The following is a 17,788-nucleotide window of genomic DNA, read 5'->3' on the forward strand; positions in this document are numbered from 1 at the left end:
AGATGCAGTCCATAACATCAGTGTGCAAAAAGTAGCCTACCCCTGACCTAGGCCATAGCCTTCGTGGCCTAATGGTAGCCCTGTCAGATAAATAAATACCACAGGCATACACAAGAACCAAAATGTCATCAGTGGCCCGTTTTAGGTTTCTGTGGCCACTTTTCCAAGAATTTGCATTACGCTGTTATCCTTTTGACTAATCAAAGTATGACTCTTTGCATATACCTGTTCATAATTAGAGCAAACATTTTAATTAGTATTTTTAAGAATAGTTAAATTTTTATCTGTACGTGCACCATAACTCACTGTGCTGCACATGTCTGTGCTATGTATGACAGGTAAATCAGCAGAAATGTAATCATTTACGTACAGTGTTAACATATTGGTCCACTAGGTGGAAGCAGACCCTATACATGCCTAGGTCTACACTGGTTTCTCACAGCAGCTCTAATGTAGCTATGTTTCTTGACCAATTGCAACAGGGTTTTTTCTGTCGAGTCATGCTTCCTTTGCAGCATTAACAGAGCAGCTAAAATATTTAGTTCTGAAAACACGAGACACCAAAAGAAGTGAAAAAGCAGACAGTACGTAATCAGAACTACGGACTCAGCTACGTTACTATCCTTCTCCATTTCCAGTTGGTAAGTAAACCAGGACTGATATATTAATGGAAGTATCTAGAGGAATTCTGTTTTAAATGGCAATAGGCTAGGCAAAAGTAATAACGGGTTTAGCATGTCATCTGTCACGAAAGGGGTCAAAGGTTTTCATATTCTTTTTTTTTTTTTTTTTTAAAACAACTCTTTATCTAAGTTTGATATGTCTTGTACTTTTTCAATGTTTTAAATAATGTTGATTTATTTCATATACAAGGTGTCTGAGGCATAGTTAGGCATTTAATGCAAATTTTAGAACCTTACAGATGGGTGTGTGAGCAAAGTGTGTATAAAAACATAATATTTTAAGGAAGCAGCCCAGTGAATTGCGAATGCAGACTAAAGTGACTTACCAATGCAAGGTGTATAATAAATGTTCCTTATTTATATTTTAAAAAGTGCATACCCAAATGAAAAGTGATGCACATGCTTGTATTTGTGTACATGTTATACTTATCCCTTACCTCTGTTTTACTTCTAATTAGTGAAAACTTTCCATTAGTTCTCCAATTTCATTCATTAAGCTGTTAGAGTTATACACAAATGTAAAAATGTAGTGTTAAATGTCCATTTTGCACTGTGTTATTTTACCACAGTATGCAGCTAATACTTACACTGTTTTACACTGAAGTTTTACAATATTATAGACAAAAAGCAGCAGCATTGCTAAGGTAAACCCTTTCCTAAAACCCCACCCATTATCTCAGAGCTCCACATCAATAAAACTCACAGTAACAGTATGAATGAGTGCATCACAGAACTCCACAGCAATAAAACTCACAGTAACAGTATGTATGAGTGCATCACAGAACTCCACAGCAATAAAACTCGCAGTAACAGTTAGACATGTGCATTTGTTTTCGTACAAATACAATTTAGTCCAAAAATTCAGTTTTTTTTCGTATTCATTTACTAAAACATAAACGAAAACCCTACATACGAAATATAAACGAAAGGAAAATAGACTTCGTACTACGGGGGAATTAACCCCCACAGCACGGAAAAATAATAGTGCACATGCGTCACAAAAAAAACAAGGAGGGAGCCAGCAGCGCTATCAGCTACCTCTTTGTAATATATAACTATTCCTATCCCATATTAACAAAAGGGAGGTTAAATCCTCCTGCATGCCCCTACTCGCGGCATGCTGTGAGTGGGGGCATGTCACCTAAACAAATTTAAAAGTACTAGTGACTGGGCAGCTAGTGGGCAAAAAAATACAGAAAATGGGAGGGACATGGTGCCCCCCCATGCCGCCAACCATGACCTGCGGGTGGGGGCTATTAACCTAATGTCCCCCTGGTCCCCACCCGCCGCTCATGGGTGGGGACCCTAAATAAATAAATAATGGGGGGACCTAATGTCCCCACCCATGAGCGGCGGGTGGGGACCCTTAATACATAAATATTGCGGGGGACCTAATGTCCACCTGGTCCCCACCCATGAATGGCGGGTGGGGACCCTAATAAATTTAAGGGAGACCTAATGTGCCCCTGGACCCCACCCGTGAGCGGTGGGTGGAGACTCTAAATAAATAATTAATGGGGGCGACCTAATGTCCGCCTCAGGTAGAATTTTCCCATTCTGTGTAATTAAACTCATAACACTGTGATTCAATTTGAAAAGCAACTAATCACAGTGTTATGAGTCAAATTAAACAGCATGTGAAAATTCCAAAGAACTTTCCCACACTTTGTAAAATTACACAGAGCACTCTGATTAGTTGGATTTCAAGCCAACCAATCAGAGTGCAGTGACCGGTAAATGTAGAGACTTACCTGTTAGTCTCTTCATTTACCTGTCAGAGCACTCTGATTGGTTGGCTTGAATCAACCAATCAGAGCGCTCTGAGCCTAATTGCAGGGCATGGGAAGGCTTTATAAGTAGTGATTTCTCGAACAGTTCGTCAGGAACCGTTCACCGGCGAACATAGCGTGTTCACGAACACGCGCAATGTTCGGTCCGCCCCCTATTCGTCATCATTGAGTAAACTTTGACCCTGTACCTCACAGTCAGCAGACACATTCCAGCCAATCAGCAGCAGACCCTCCCTCCCAGACCCTCCCACCTCCATGACGAATAGGGGGTGGACCGAACATCGCGTGTGTTCGCGACCGTGAACACGCTATGTTCGCCGGTGAACGGTTCCTGGCAAACTGTTCAGGACATCACTATTTATAAGCCTTTCCCCGCCCTACAGAGCTCATTCTGTGACATGACCTCCATGGGTGAAGATGGATTAGTTTTTTACCGTAGGGATTTTTTTTTCAGCATATTTTTGGGGGGGACGCTCGTTTTTATTTTTCTATTTTAACAGTTGCGACGCGTATTATAGATTTTTATTTGGCCTTTTTTGGGGCTGAAGAAAGAAAAGAAAATTAGAAAGAAGACATCAAATGGTAAGTATGACATTTTATTTAACAGGGTATAGTTTATTGCCCCTCCCCCCCACCACCACTATTATTAGGTTGAGGGGGTTGGTTAGGGTAGCCAGTAGCTGCCCAGTCACTAGTACTTTTAAATTTGTTTAGGTGACATGCCCCTACTGCTGGCTCCCTCCTTGTTTGTTTGTTTTTTTTTTGGGGGGGAGAGGGTGTTGCGCATGCTCAGTGATGGTTTGTGGACGAAATACAGAATTGACAAATGTAATTTTTATTTAGTATGAAATAATTCGTCCGAAACAAAAATGTTACTGGTGCACATGACTAATAACGGTATGTATGAGTGCATCACAGAACTCCACAGCAATAAAACTCACAGTAACAGTATGTATGAGTGCATCACAGAACTCCACAGCAATAAAACTCACATTAACCTCCCTGGCGGTATTCCCGAGCGTGACTCGGGGTTAATTTTCGCTGCCAGAAGCGGTAACCCCGAGTCACGCTCGGGGTAGATAAGATGTACTTACCTCCGCCGCGATCCGCTTCGGGAGGACTGCCTCACAGCCCAGACAGCCCTCCCACGGCAAATCAGGCCCCCGGGGGCCATGTGATCGCTCTCAAAGAGCGATCACATGGCCCTCTATAGCTGGCTGTGGATCTGCCAGCAGGGGGACTGTTTGAAATATCAGACAGTCCCCCTGCTGGTGGGAAGTATAAAAAAAAAAATAAACGACAAGTGTAAAAATAAATTAAATATATTTTATATATCTATATATATATAAAATACAAATAACCGCAAATATATATATATAGATAAATACATATAATTACATAAAAGATTACATTAGTATACACGTAGAATTTAAATACCTATAAATGCATATATATTAAAATTCTACATGTATATTTAAATAATCTTTTAACGTAATTATGTGATTTGATTAATTAAAATTTGATTGACATGCCTGACATGGGGGTGGAACTGGGCGGGTAATTCAAATGCAAAAAAATGGTACCGCTTTTGGTACAAAATTCCTGACATAATCATACCGCCAGGGAGGTTAACAGTATGTATAAGTGGATCACAGAACTCCTTAGCAATAAAACTCACAGTAACAGTATGTATGAGTGGATCACAGAACTCCACAGCAATAAAACTCACAGTAACAGTATGTATGAGTGCATCACAGAACTCCTTAGCAATAAAACTCACAGTAACAGTATGTATGAGTGGATCACAGAACTCCACAGCAATAAAACTCACAGTAACTGTATGTATGAGTGGATCTCAGAACTCTGGAGCAATAAAACTCACAGTAACTGTATGTATGAGTGCATCACAGAACTCTACCACAGTAAAATGCACAGTAACAATATGTATGAGTGCATCACAGATCTCCGCAGCAATAAAACTCACAGTAACAGTATGTATGAGTGGATCTCAGAACTCCACAGCAATAAAACTAACAATAACAGTATGTATAAGTGCATCACAGATCTCCACAGCAATAAAAATTACATTAACAGTATGTATAAGTGGATCACAGAACTCTGTAGCAATACAACTCACAGTAATGTGGAGTGTGTTATTTTTTATCACAAAGCTCTTCAACAAAACTCTCAATATTCTGCGGCACTCAGATGACACTCTCAACCAGTGCAATAATGTTTAAAGTTGGTATAGTAATGCAGAAGTAAGAATGTCTCCTTTAGCATATCATCTCAGACCAGAAGGACTGTGGCCACTTCACCGAGGCGGATGATTGCCCCACCCAGGAAAAAAAACCTCTGGTACTCTAGATGCCCATATCACCAACATAAGACCCTCAGCACCCCTAGACCTTATCACCCTTGATCACATTGCCTGTGTCCCCATAGTGCCTCCATGTGGAGGCGTGTATTTCTGTGAAGTGATGGTGCGTGAGGGTATATTTCTGGTGAGTATCTGTGTGAATTGGGAGGTGTATTTCTACAGGATGCCATTGTGTGTATTTGAGGTATATTTCTCCAATGTGCCAGTGTGTGTACCAGCAATCTGAGTGCACTGTATGTAGCAATGTGATTTTTTTACAGGTTGTGTGTGTGAATGCATTTTCCTCTTTTATCTGCATCACCCCTCTTTTTGCTTCTTTCCCCATCCTCAATTGTTTCACCATTTCCTCCTTGGCTATAAAGTATCATTCCCAAGCCTGAAATAAACATCACACAGTCTGCAACTGAGAATATAATACCTGAGCCTCTTAAAGGAATACACATATGTAACCCTAATCCTATACTGACCGTTTAGGTGACTAGGCCAGGGTTGAAAAAGTTAATTTTCTTACCTATTCTCCATCACAGTACCGGTTCCCTGGGGGAAGCTCCACCTCTTTTGCCGAGATCATCAAGATTGGTGATCTCAGCCAATCTAATGTCTGACGCACGGCAAAACACTACGTTGCACCAATGATGAATAAATAGAGTTTTACTCTGAATTTCACAAAAGCACCTCTAGTGGTTATTAGATTGACAGTCAGTAGAGGCAGGTTAACCCTGCAAAGTAATAATTGACGTTACTGCAGAATGGCAACACATTCAGCTGCAGGGTTAAAACTGGAGTAGAGTGATGCATGGTACCCAAACATCTTCATTGAGACAAAGGGGTGTTGGTGCCTCTAGTGTTCTTTTAGTCAGAGAATTTCCTATTACAAAGTTATAACTGAGATCGCACCAAATTTATATCTCATATGAAATATTTGATGATTTGACAGAATTGGCACAAAACAGTGGGAAGTCTACCCACATCACATGTAATTAGAAGTTGTATGTTTTATTAAATTGCACAGTACAATGCAACTTTTCAAATGTATTTATTTATTTTTATGAAATAGGAAAAGTGTTTCTTAAGGCTTGATAAAGTAAAAAAAATTGGATTGCTATATACTAATGAAATAGTCACGTGGTTTCATGAGTAAATATCTGTATTTCAAGATTTATAAAACAGCTTTGAAACTGTGCTCTCTGTGACAAAGTTGTGTGGAATAAAATATTACTGCATTTCTCCCACTCCCAAACATCACAAGCCTTATCCCTGTCACCAACAGTGGAAAAACACAAACAAGCCATAAAAAGAAAAAAGAAACCAACAAGAATGTGACAAAGAATGTCATCTATTCACGCCAACGAAGAAATATGCAAACATTGTCTTAAGCGATCTTCGTGTGTCACGGAATAGGTTAACCACGGACCATTTTCGACATAGTCCTGTTAAAAATTACCAGAAATTCTTCTGTGTTGTTCTCTTGATCTTCAACTGAGATCCATGAAGAAAATAAATATACAAAAACAAAAATAAACAGAGTAAAAACAAAATTTCCCTGTTCTAATGGAAATTCTCATTCAGGTGTTCTGAATTTTTTTTTTATTGGGTCTGTCTCATTCATCAAGATGATACTCTATTGCCACGAAAATCTGAACATTAGGACCACACTTTTGTTGTTGAGGTTTATTGTTGCAAAAGTGTCTATTGTTATTATGACATAAGACTTTTTATGGTCTACAATGTTTCTATGATTCTTTAGGGAGTTATAGGAGCACGCACACATTGTATTCCACCATTTATAAATACCCCAAATGTGCATTAAATGTTTATTTGGTGAGTATGAAAAATCTTGCCATAAACATAACTTATGCAGTTTCAGTTAGTCCAGTGTAGACTGTTTTAGTCCAGTGTAGACTGTTCTCTCTGTGCTGGGCATTGTCCAATTAGGGGACAATTTATGCATGCATGCAACTGACCTATCATACACTTATCAATGTGTTGTACTGAGATTGGTGAAGACCATCACTTTTCCTTTGAACTATAGCTCAAAGTTTGAGAGGCAGAAAGTCTTCCTCAATGTCTGATTGACAGCTGGTCTGGTGTGACAAAGGTGTATAATAAAAGTGTCGGTTATGTAGAATGAATGTTTTTTAAAAGAATACTTCAGAGGATGTTGATTTAAGCCTCATTCCCTCCAGCAAGTTGAAGTGCTTTAGTTGCTTGGAGGGTTCCTTTTAACCTAGATTATTAGGCATTTAATGTACATAAATGATTTTGAAAATTTAGTGGTAAATAAGTGAGTGGAACTGGTATCAGTTTTAGGGGAGAGAGAGCTTAGTGCAAGATGTGTAAACAGTGTCTACAAAAAAACCTGTATGAAATTGACATAGTCAGCCTTTAAAACAAAGTTTACAGCTGGCTGATTGACAGGAGCTGAAGATGGAACTACACCGTAGTACAAAAATGTATATACTTTGAAACTGTCAGCTTTTTTTGCTAAAATGCTGAACAGAGGGTCCTTGCACCATAACTACGCACCATTAAAATGATAGCTTGCTGAAGTAGAGTAACCCTTTAATAGTTATAAATTGTGCATCTCTATTGCAGATTTGAGGATGCTAAACTGAACAATTGTAGGTGAGAGAGCCAAGTTATTTGCCTATTTAGACATAATAATAAAAACAAAACAAATAAAGGCTATTCAACGTCAGCATCACCTGTGGACTAAGCTCCTCCCCTCAGCTATTAGGACAGGAATATTCAAATTAATTAAGATATAGGTATTCCCCTCCTCCTTACCTGTAGTCGTTTTTCCTGTCCTCCATCTGTTGGGCAGCAAAAAATAGTTTTTATTTTTTGCTGACCTTCCATTAGTTTTTCATGATGAGCCCTCAAGGGAGTTCCGCCTCTTTCCCTATGGAAGAGCCCAGATACAGCTCAAGCAGTTTGAGACTTCCTGGGATAAGGCAACTATAGTAACTACCGTATATACTCGTGTATAAGTCGATCTCATGTATAAGTCGAGTGCAGTTTTGTGACCAACAATTGTGAAATATGCTATGCCTCGTGGATAAGTCGAGGGTAAAACTTGGGGCTATGAAATTCTGTGATTTTTATAATTATATACACACACACTCTGCATTATATACACACACACACTCATACAAACACACACACACTCTGCATTATATAAACACTCTGTGTGTTTGTGTGAATGCAGAGTGTGTGTTTGTATGAGTGTGTGTGTGTGTGTGTATATAATGCAGAGTGTGTGGGGAGGGCATTTTTATTATTTTTAATTTTTTTATTTAAATATTCTAATTTTTTATTTTAATATTATAATTATTTTTAATTGTAATATTTTTTTATTACATTTTTTTTTTTTATTATTCACATTTTTTTTTGTCCCTGGTGATCCAGTGGTGTGTACTGTGCAGGAGGGGGGCTGGCAGGAAGCGTTTACTTATCTTTCCTGCAGCTCCTGTCAGCTCCCTTCTCCTGCGTTCTGGTCAGCTCCCCTGTAAGTCTCGCAGTCTGCGTGCCGCGTTGCCACGGTAACCCGTGGCAACGCTCTGACGCCGCGGCTCTTACGAGATTTACAAGGGAGCTGACCAGAACGCAGGAGAAGGGAGCTTCAAGAAAGGTAAGTAAACGCTTCCTGCCAGCCCCCAACAGGACCGCCGGGCTTGTAATGAGCCCGGCGGTCCTGGTCTGTATTATGGCAATGTAAGTTGCCATAATACAGACATTGACTCAAGTATAAGTCGAGTGGGGGTTTTTCAGCACAAAAAATGTGCGGAAAAACTAGACTTATACTCGAGTATATATGGTAATACTTCTTGAAAATATTAATGTTCCGTGATGCACCTTTAATCCGGATGTTACGGTCTATCCCATTTTGATGGTGGTCTTTTTGGGGCTCAGGTGCAGGTTTCCTTTGTTAAAATATGTTAAAAATAACTTTTCTTTGTATTTATCATTTCCTTCTGCCTTGAAGTGTGGACTTCTGTAAACTTTCTGTTTTGTTTTCTTTATCAGAGATTAAAGTGAGAACATGGGGTCTGGCTTGTCGGTGGATGAATCGGTGAGGGTGGTGATCATCGGTGGGGGCTTTGCTGGTAAAGCTGCAGCCTGTGAACTTAAGTCAAAAGGAATCCCCTTTGTGCTGGTGGATATGAAAGATGCTTTTCACCATAATGTTGCTGCTCTTCGGGCGTCTGTAGAGACAGGTAAATTATAAAACTGAGTCTTCTTCATGCTGCTCGTTTGTATATGGCAAGAGCAAGACCATAAAATACATAACTTGTGCAATAAAGGAACATTACAGTGTCAGGAACACAAACATGAATACCTGACACTATACTGGCAAAATAACTATTTAGGTCACCGGGCCCCTTTCCTTGCAGTAAAAAGGTGAGTTTATTTACCATTTTTCCAGCGCTGCCCCAGTCTCGCCATAGCAAAACGATGCACTGCGGCAGTGATAATTTTGAGATTTAGTCTCCTAAAATTAAAACATTTCAGATGACTAAAATACAACTAAAATTAAAATGGCTTTTCAGTCAAAAGACTATGACTAAAACTAAATTGAATTTTTTCGCCAAAATTAACACTGCACAGAGTAGCTGTAGAAGTGGTAAAAGAGACAGACCAGGGCTTGGAGAGAGACACTTTGATGGGCTGGGAGGACACAGAGACACAGAGGGGCTGGGGAAGGGGAAAAAGAGATAGAGGCTTTAACTAAACCCATTAGATTTTAGTCATGTCCACTAAAATCTATTGGAGATTTAGCCAACTAAAATCCACTGGAGATTTAGTTGACTAAAAAACTGAATTGAAATGTGCCACCAACAATAACACTGCGCTGCGCCAAGCAGTATCTCCTCATCAATGCATCTCTATGGGGAACGTTCAGTATCTCCATGCAGAGGATGGAGATACTGAATGTAGGTGCTGCACATTGTCACAGGAAGCACCTCTAGTGGCCATTTGAGTGACTGTTGTTCTGGTGACTGTGGTGTCCCTTTAAGCAGAAAAATGTATGAGAAACTGGGGCATTAAAACCATTTAAAACAAGATACGAGATAGTATAGACAAAAAATAAATATTAAAAATAAATGTAAATGGTTGGTGTAGAAATACGAATAAGCATCACGATTCATGCATTGGATGTCTATATTATATACAGAAAGAATTTAAAGGGGAATCACCACTTCTATGGAAATGACATTACTGAGGTTATTTATATAATTTGCTAAATATTTGTTTTCATCTGATGCTCTGTTTTCTTGTTAACACATATTAAACATATAGCAATTTCTATTACAATCCAGTTCAAACAGGACACACATTACACTGGAGGAGGTAAAACAGAATCATTGGTTTGTTATCTTTCTATACAAACAGACAGTGACAAAGGGCAATGTTTACAGTAATAATTGATAAGAAGCCAAGATGGTAGTGCTTATTTCCTGGGTAAAAGTATTTACCGCAGTGCAGATTTCAGCATTTGATTTACATTTTAAGGCCTCACAAACACCTATCTGTTAAATATAGGGGACAAGTAAATGGTATCGAAAGCTTTATGATGCGCGTCAAAAAGTAGAACACTTAATGCAGTCTTTATAATTCTCAAGCATGTCAATTGTCGCTCATGTCAAAATAGCGCTTTAAAAATGTCACACAATTTATGTCAGGTGTCACATATTGTCGCTATTTATTTAAAGTGTCATGTTCTTGTATAATGTACATGCATAGAAATTATTCTTCTGAATTAGTGATGTACCGAACTGTTCGCTGGCGAATAGTTCCAGGCGAACATAGCGTGTTCGCGTTCGCCACCGCGGGTGAACACATGGGCGGTTTGATCCGCCCCCTATTCATCATCATTGAGCAAACTTTGACCCTGTGCCTCACGGTCAGCAGACACATTCCAGCAAATTAGCAGCAGACCCTCCATTCCACACCCTCCCACCTCCCTCCCAGCATCCATTTTAGATTCATTCTGAAGCTGCATGCTTAGTGAGAGGAGGGAAAGTGTAGTTGCTGCTCATTAGATAGGGAAATTGATAGCTAGGCTAGGGTATTCAGTGTCCACTACAGTCCTGAAGGACTCATCTGATCTCTGCTGTAAGAACAGCACCCCAAAAAGCCCTTTTTAGGGCTAGAACATCAGTCTGCTTTATTTTTTATTTTATTTTTTCTGTGTAATGTAATTGCAGTTGCCTGCCTGCCAGCTTCTGTGTCAGGCTCACAGTGCATACTGTGCCCATTTGCCCAGTGCCACCACTCACTCACTGGTGTCACAATAGCTTAAGCTTGACATTTAAAAAAAAAAAAAAATTCACTGTAATAAATTGAATAGCAGTTAGTTGTCTGCCAGCTTATGTGTCAGGCTCAGTGGATACTGTGCCCATTTGCCCAGTGCCACCACTCATATCTGGTTTCACAATAGCTTATGCTTGACATTTAAAAATATATATATATTTTTTCACCGTAATAGATTGAATAGCAGTTAGTTGCCTGCCAGCTTCTGTGTCAGGCTCACAGTGGATACTGTGCCCATTTGCCCAGTCAGTGCCACCACTCATATCTGGTGTCTCTATAGTGTGCTTTTACAAAGAAAAAAAGTTTTCCAGTGAAGGCTAATAGCAGTCAGTGTCCTTAAAGCGGTTGTGTCAGCCTGTGCCCTGCAGACCCCTGCCAGTGTACTTTGACAGTTGCCACTCATATCTGGTGTCTCTATAGCGTGCTTTTACAAAGAAAAAAGTTTTCCAGTATAAGCTAATAGCAGTCAGTGTCCTTAAAGCGGGTGTGTCAGGCCTTCCTTTAGCGTGTGCCCTGCAGACCCCTGCCAGTGTACTTTGACAGTTGCCACTCATATCTGGTGTCTCTATAGCGTGCTTTTACAAAGAAAAAACGTTTTCCAGTGTAAGCTAATAGCAGTCAGTGTCCTTAAAGCGGGTGTGTCAGGCCTTCAGCGTGTGCTCTGCAGACCTCTGCCAGTGTACTCTGCCACTCATATCTGGTGTCACAATAGCGTGCATTTAAAACCAAAAAACTTTTTCACTGTTATAGATTGAATAGCAGTTAGTTGTCTCCAAGCGTCTGTGTGTCAGGCCTACAACGTGTACTCTGCCAACCTTTGCCAGTTCACAGTGCCACTTGTATCTGGTGTCCCAATAGCTTGCATTTAAAAACCAAAAAACTTTTTTCACTGTTATAGATTGAATAGCAGTTAGTTGTCTCCAAGCGTCTGTGTGTCAGGCCTGCTCATCTGCCCACAGTCAGGTGTCTGTCAAGGACATGTTTGAGCGTAAGAAACCAATGTCAGAAAGTCACCCCCTTGCCCGGCGTCTGACAGCTGGCTTGTCCGAACTATTAGCCACCAGCTTTTACCATACAAGCTGGTGGAGTCTGAGGCGTTCAAAAAATTTGTAGCTATTGGGACACCGCAGTGGAAGGTACCCGGCCGAAATTTCTTTTCACAAAAGGCAATCCTCAACCTGTACTCGATTGTGCAAAAGGAAGTAATGGCATGTCTGGCACACAGTGTTGGGGCAAAGGTCCATCTGACCACTGATACCTGGTCTGCAAAGCATGGTCAGGGCAGGTATATCACCTACACTGTGCATTGGGTAAACCTGCCAAGCATGGAATGGGTGAGGCTGAGGATGGTGGTGAGGCTGAGGGTGCTGAGGCTTAGGGTGGTGGGGGGTGCTGAGGCTGAGGGTGGTGGGGGGTGCTGAGTCTGGTGGGGTGGTGAGGCTGAGGGGGGTGAGGGGGTGAGGCTGAGGGGGATGAGGGGGTGAGGCTGAGGGTGGTGGGTATGGTGGTGAGGCTGAGGGTATTGGGGAGGGTGGGGAGGCTGAGGGTGGTGGGGGGTGCTGAGGCTGAGGGTGGTGGGGGTGCTGAGGCTGAGGGTTGTGGGGTGGTGGGGAGGGTGGTGAGGCTGAGGGTGGTGCTGAGGGTGGTGGGAAGGGTGGTGAGGCTGAAGGTGGTAGGGTGAGGCTGAAGGTGGTAGGGAGGCTGAAGGTGGTAGGGAGGCTGAGGGTGGTGGGGAGGGTGGGGAGGCTGAGGGTGGTGGGGGTGGTGAGGCTGAGGGTGGTAGGGAGGGTGGTAGGGATGGTGAGGAGGCTGAGGATGGTGGGGAGTGTGGGAGGTTGAGGGTGGTGGGGAGGGTGGGGAGGCTGGCTGAGGGTGGTAGGGAGAGTGATGAGGCTGAGGGTGGTGGGGAGGGTGGTAGGGAGGCTGAGTGTGGTGGGGTTGAGAGAGCCTACATTTAGTCCCTGGTGGTACAGTGGGCTCCCTGGTGGTCCAGTGGCCACTGCTCCCGGTCTGCAGCTCTGCAGAGCTGCAGACCATGTAATCTCGCGAGACCATCAGAGCGTTGCCGTGGTAACCCGCGGCAACGCTCTGATTGGCCGGTTTTCGCGAGACACATGGTCTGCAGCTCTGCTCACTGCGGAGCTGCAGACCGGTGTCTGCGGTGGTTTGCCGGGCAGCCAGGAGGGGCCTCGCACCCGGCGGCATACCGGGCAAGCTGCCGTGCCCCCTCCTGGTGTCAGGTCCTCGGTCAGTGACCGAGGACCTAACACAGTCTGCCCACAGGCGGTTAAGGCGGCCGCGAGGCCCCAGCCAGCGCGAAGCCTTAGGCGGCCGCCTAAACCACCTAATTAGACAGCCGCCTCTGATGTGCAAGCTACACCCTAAACATGACAGCCACCTTTACAACAATGTACTGGTATATACTCATACCCTCAGTGCAACTAGCCATGATATACGCACGTTCAGCCTAGCATGCTCAAATATAACACACTTCTGACTAAAAAAAAAAAAAATAATACAAAAAAAAAGAATGCAGCTTCAGAATGAATCTAGGAGGTGTTAGGGTCTGGGAGGGAGGGTCTGCTGCTGATTGGCTGGAATGTGTCTGCTGACTGTGAGGTACAGGGTCAAAGTTTACTCAATGATGACGAATAGGGGGCGGACTGAACATCGCATATGTTCGCCATCCGTGGCGAACGCGAACAAGCTATGTTCGCCAGCGAACCGTTCGGGACATCACTATACATCATGTTTTCGCATTTCAGCTGTATGAAGGGGTGGAAATATCATTGTCACCACAAGCTGCCTGTCTGGCACAAAGCATCTACCTCTATTTCAAGCATGCCTTCACAGCCACAGCTGTCATAACTACCACTGGAGGGGTAATAGTCTTACATTTAGTTCCTGAACTTAACATTTGAATATTGTAGATTTGTACAAGTACCCAGAGTTTGGAGGCAGACTTTTTTTTAAGTCTCAATGAAATGTAGTATTTTGTGAAACAAAAATGTGACATTTTCATGTGCGTGGCAATGAAATAACTGCCAAATAACTTCTGTGTATAACAGGTTTTGCAAGAAAAACCTTTATCTCGTTTGAAGAAAGTTTTCACGGCAGCTTTAAACAAGGCAAGGTGGTGGGAATTAACCTGGAGACCCAGCGTGTCATACTTGAAAATAATGAGGTAAATAATGTAATTTTTTTATTTTTTTTTAAATCTTCTCTTTAACATCGGAAAGGAAAAGAGCAAATACCACAGCCATCAAAAAATATTTCATTTACAGGGCTAACATAAATAAGTAAATAGCAGCAACTATCTAATTAGAAAAACCCAACAACTTATTACATGTAAAAAAACAATATGAAATGCTCTGGAAGGGGGGGGGGGGGGAAACAAATCAAAAAGATTGTAAACAATGTAAAAAATGAATTCAGCAAACCGTAAAATATTTTATAAAGGTGGGGGAAATGCAGTCACCCATAATATTTGATTTTATCATCAAGTATAATACTCATTTATTACTGTAAATTCCGCCTAGTGCTTAAAAACAGTAACTTTCAAAAGTCAATCATTTAAACAAAACTGTAAGTTCTCCTCTTCTTCCGATGGGCAACGAACAGAGGTAGAAGAATCCTGGGCGTAAAAACCACACATCTTCATAAGATGATTTAATGTGAAAAATAATACTTTATTTGCAACAAACATTGTAACCAACAAGCAAGTCTGTATAAAAAGCAAATTCCTCTTATCTGTATACTCTGCTTCAAAGTCCACAAGAAGCTTTTATAGAAATGTATTTTCATGAGAGTGGGACTATGCTGGGAAATCCCTGTGTACAACTTGTTTAAGAGGACATCCACCTTCATTAATATGCATAGGCTTGCATTTAAATTCATCCATATTTTAGATCCAAAATATGCCATTGAAAAAGCGTCCTTGGGGAATAAAGCATGTGTCATGATCTGCGGAATAATCTTGTAATGGATATTTTGTTTATAAAGAGCCCTTTATAAAGAGCCCAGCCTGGACAAGCTGTGTCTTTCTTCTCACCTCTGTTCTTTTGGAGTCATTGGAATGGTCTGTCTACAGAAAGAAGCAGGAGGACTTAAAGTTGTTATTTTTTTTATTATAATTCTTTGTATTCTTTTTTTTAGAAATGAGTGTTTTTTGACCCAGGTGACATTTACACTAAGAAGGAGTATTGCAACAGTTGATAAAGTCATATGGGAAACATTATAAGTCACATCATTTCTGCCTCCTTTATGGAATATGTGATGGTTTGCTGAATTCATAAGTCATTAGACTGTCTATAATCTGTTTTTGTTAATTTTTTAAGCGCACGTCCTGAATATTTGATATTAGTTTTTACTATATGTACTGCAATTTGCTGTAGCAGCTATGGTGCCCTGATGTCCTCCCAGGGTAAATAGTTACACTGTTTAAGAACAGTTTGGCAACTTACCTGGGTCTTCCAGACGCCTACACAGCATATGGCTTCTCATGCAGTAGGAGCTGGATGTCTCCTCTGAACTGACACTCGCCGCTAATGAGAGCGGCCTTGATTAGCTCTGTTGAGTGAACTTGATTCTCCCTGTTCTTCAATTGTGTGACTACTTACTCTGGTGCATGGAATTCTTTTAACTATATTCGATGATAACGCGCAAACTGTGTTTAATATTTTCTTTTTTTATATGTACGGTCATACAGTATTTCACAGCATAATAGTCGCAGACTTTATGCCTAATTCCTTTCCTTAATAATGGGGCTGTGAGTGCGACCATTATGCGGTGTGTGACCATTATGTGAACCTTTTTTTTCTAACAGCTTTTTAATAGTAGCTGAAAATATTATAGTTGCTAATAACATAGCTGCTGACAACTAGCATATTACATAATCAGAGTTCATTACAAGAACTCTGATCCTGATCCCTGTCTCCCAATTGTGATCCTGATCCCTGTCCTCCTGTCATTTTAAAGGACCACTATAGTGCCAGGAAAACATACTCGTTTTCCTGGCACTATAGTGCCCTGAGGGTGCCCCCACCCTCAGGGAACCCCTCCCGTCGGGCTCTGGGGAGAGGAAAGGGGTTAAAATTTACCTTTCTCCAGCGCCGGGCGGGGAGCTCTCCTCCTCCGATCCTCCTCCTCTCCTCCCATTCGGCTGAATGCGCACGCGCGGCAAGAGCTGCGTGCGCATTCAGCCGGTCTCATAGGAAAGCATTATCAATGCTTTCCTATGGATGCTTGCGTGCTCTCACTGTGATTTTGACAGTGAGAATCACGCAAGCGCCTCTAGCGGCTGTCAGTGAGACAGCCACTAGAGGATTTGAGGGCTGGATTAACCCATTTATAAACATAGCAGTTTCTCTGAAACTGCTATGTTTATAAAAAAAAAATGGGTTAACCCTAGCTGGACCTGGCACCCAGACCACTTCATTAAGCTGAAGTGGTCTGGGTGCCTATAGTGGTCCTTTAACTAAGAACATACACATTCCTAATGCATTGCATAGATAAAATGATCTAAAATGCAACAAACTGAAAGGTAATAATGAATAATGTTGTAAGAATATGAATATCTTACAACAAAAACAGTAATGGTCATTTATGCGACTATTACATGATGAATTGGATTTGAACCAATTTTTGGACTGAAAAGCCAGGGTGTGACTATTATGCGTGAAATACTGTATTTTTCAAGTTTTTTTTTGTGTAGCCCCTACTCCAGTTAGTCTGGAAATAATAGAGTCCATGTTGACTCTGTGGAATCGTATTATCATACATATTCATGCTCACATTCCACTTCATCCCAGTGACGTTTGATTGGACTGAAATTTAGCTTTGCGGTAGGCCATTTACAGTAAACTGATAAAGTCACTGTCATGTAACCACTTCAGACGGCATGTGTTTTGTGACATAGAGCATTATTGTTGCTGGGAGTTCACATTTGTAAATTGAAAGGTTCTGGAAAGCAGAGATACATTTGGTCACATTGTTTTGTTATAGCTCAATTGATGCTATGTAGTGGTTATGGTGCGGTTACTTCCTCCACAGGAGTAGGTAGTCAAACAATTTCAGAATGATTGACAACTTACCTTGGTCCTACCAGGCTACTGCTGCTACCTCCCTGCTGAGCTAAGATCACTGTGTGGGACCACACTCACTGGCTGAAAGCATCAATAGAGCATTCTCAGCCAATGAGCATTGCCCTGCTTATCTCAGTGGCAGGAGCTTCCGGCGGCAAGGGTGGTGGTAGCAGACATCCGTTGTGAACCTGATAAGTTGTCAAACCATTTTTTAACAGTTTTATTTTAGTATTTTTCTTTAAATGATGTATAATCATGTGTTATGTATATATTATAGATTTACATATTGTAGGAAGCTCTTGCCTCTTATTTCCTTAGGAACTTCCTTACTCTCATCTGATCATCGCAACGGGTAGCGATGGGCCTTTCCCTGGAAAGTTCAACAAACTAACTTCTAGAGAAGAAGCGATCCAGGTGTATGAAGATCTAGTCAATGAGGTAAACCTTCATAAGAGATGTTTTCCAACTAAAATGAACTTTGTGAAATTAAGTGAGATATGTTTGTTTATTTAAACACATTTCATGCAAAGATGTGTA

General features: G+C 41.4%; 1 protein-coding gene across 1 annotated transcript in view; it reads left to right on the plus strand.

Moving 5' to 3' along the window:
• Positions 1–502: 502 nt before the first annotated feature.
• Positions 503–17,788, plus strand: part of AIFM2 (apoptosis inducing factor mitochondria associated 2) — a 31,664-nt gene continuing 14,378 nt past the window's right edge. The window contains exons 1-4 of the mRNA XM_063435173.1: positions 503–641; positions 8,880–9,070; positions 14,237–14,352; positions 17,570–17,689. Coding sequence (XP_063291243.1) covers positions 8,896–9,070; positions 14,237–14,352; positions 17,570–17,689 — 411 coding nt within the window. The 5' untranslated portion in view covers positions 503–641; positions 8,880–8,895. The remainder of the gene's footprint in view (positions 642–8,879; positions 9,071–14,236; positions 14,353–17,569; positions 17,690–17,788) is intronic.

The sequence above is a fragment of the Pelobates fuscus genome, chromosome 10, assembly GCF_036172605.1.
Source record: "Pelobates fuscus isolate aPelFus1 chromosome 10, aPelFus1.pri, whole genome shotgun sequence".
Lineage (NCBI taxonomy): Eukaryota > Metazoa > Chordata > Amphibia > Anura > Pelobatidae > Pelobates > Pelobates fuscus.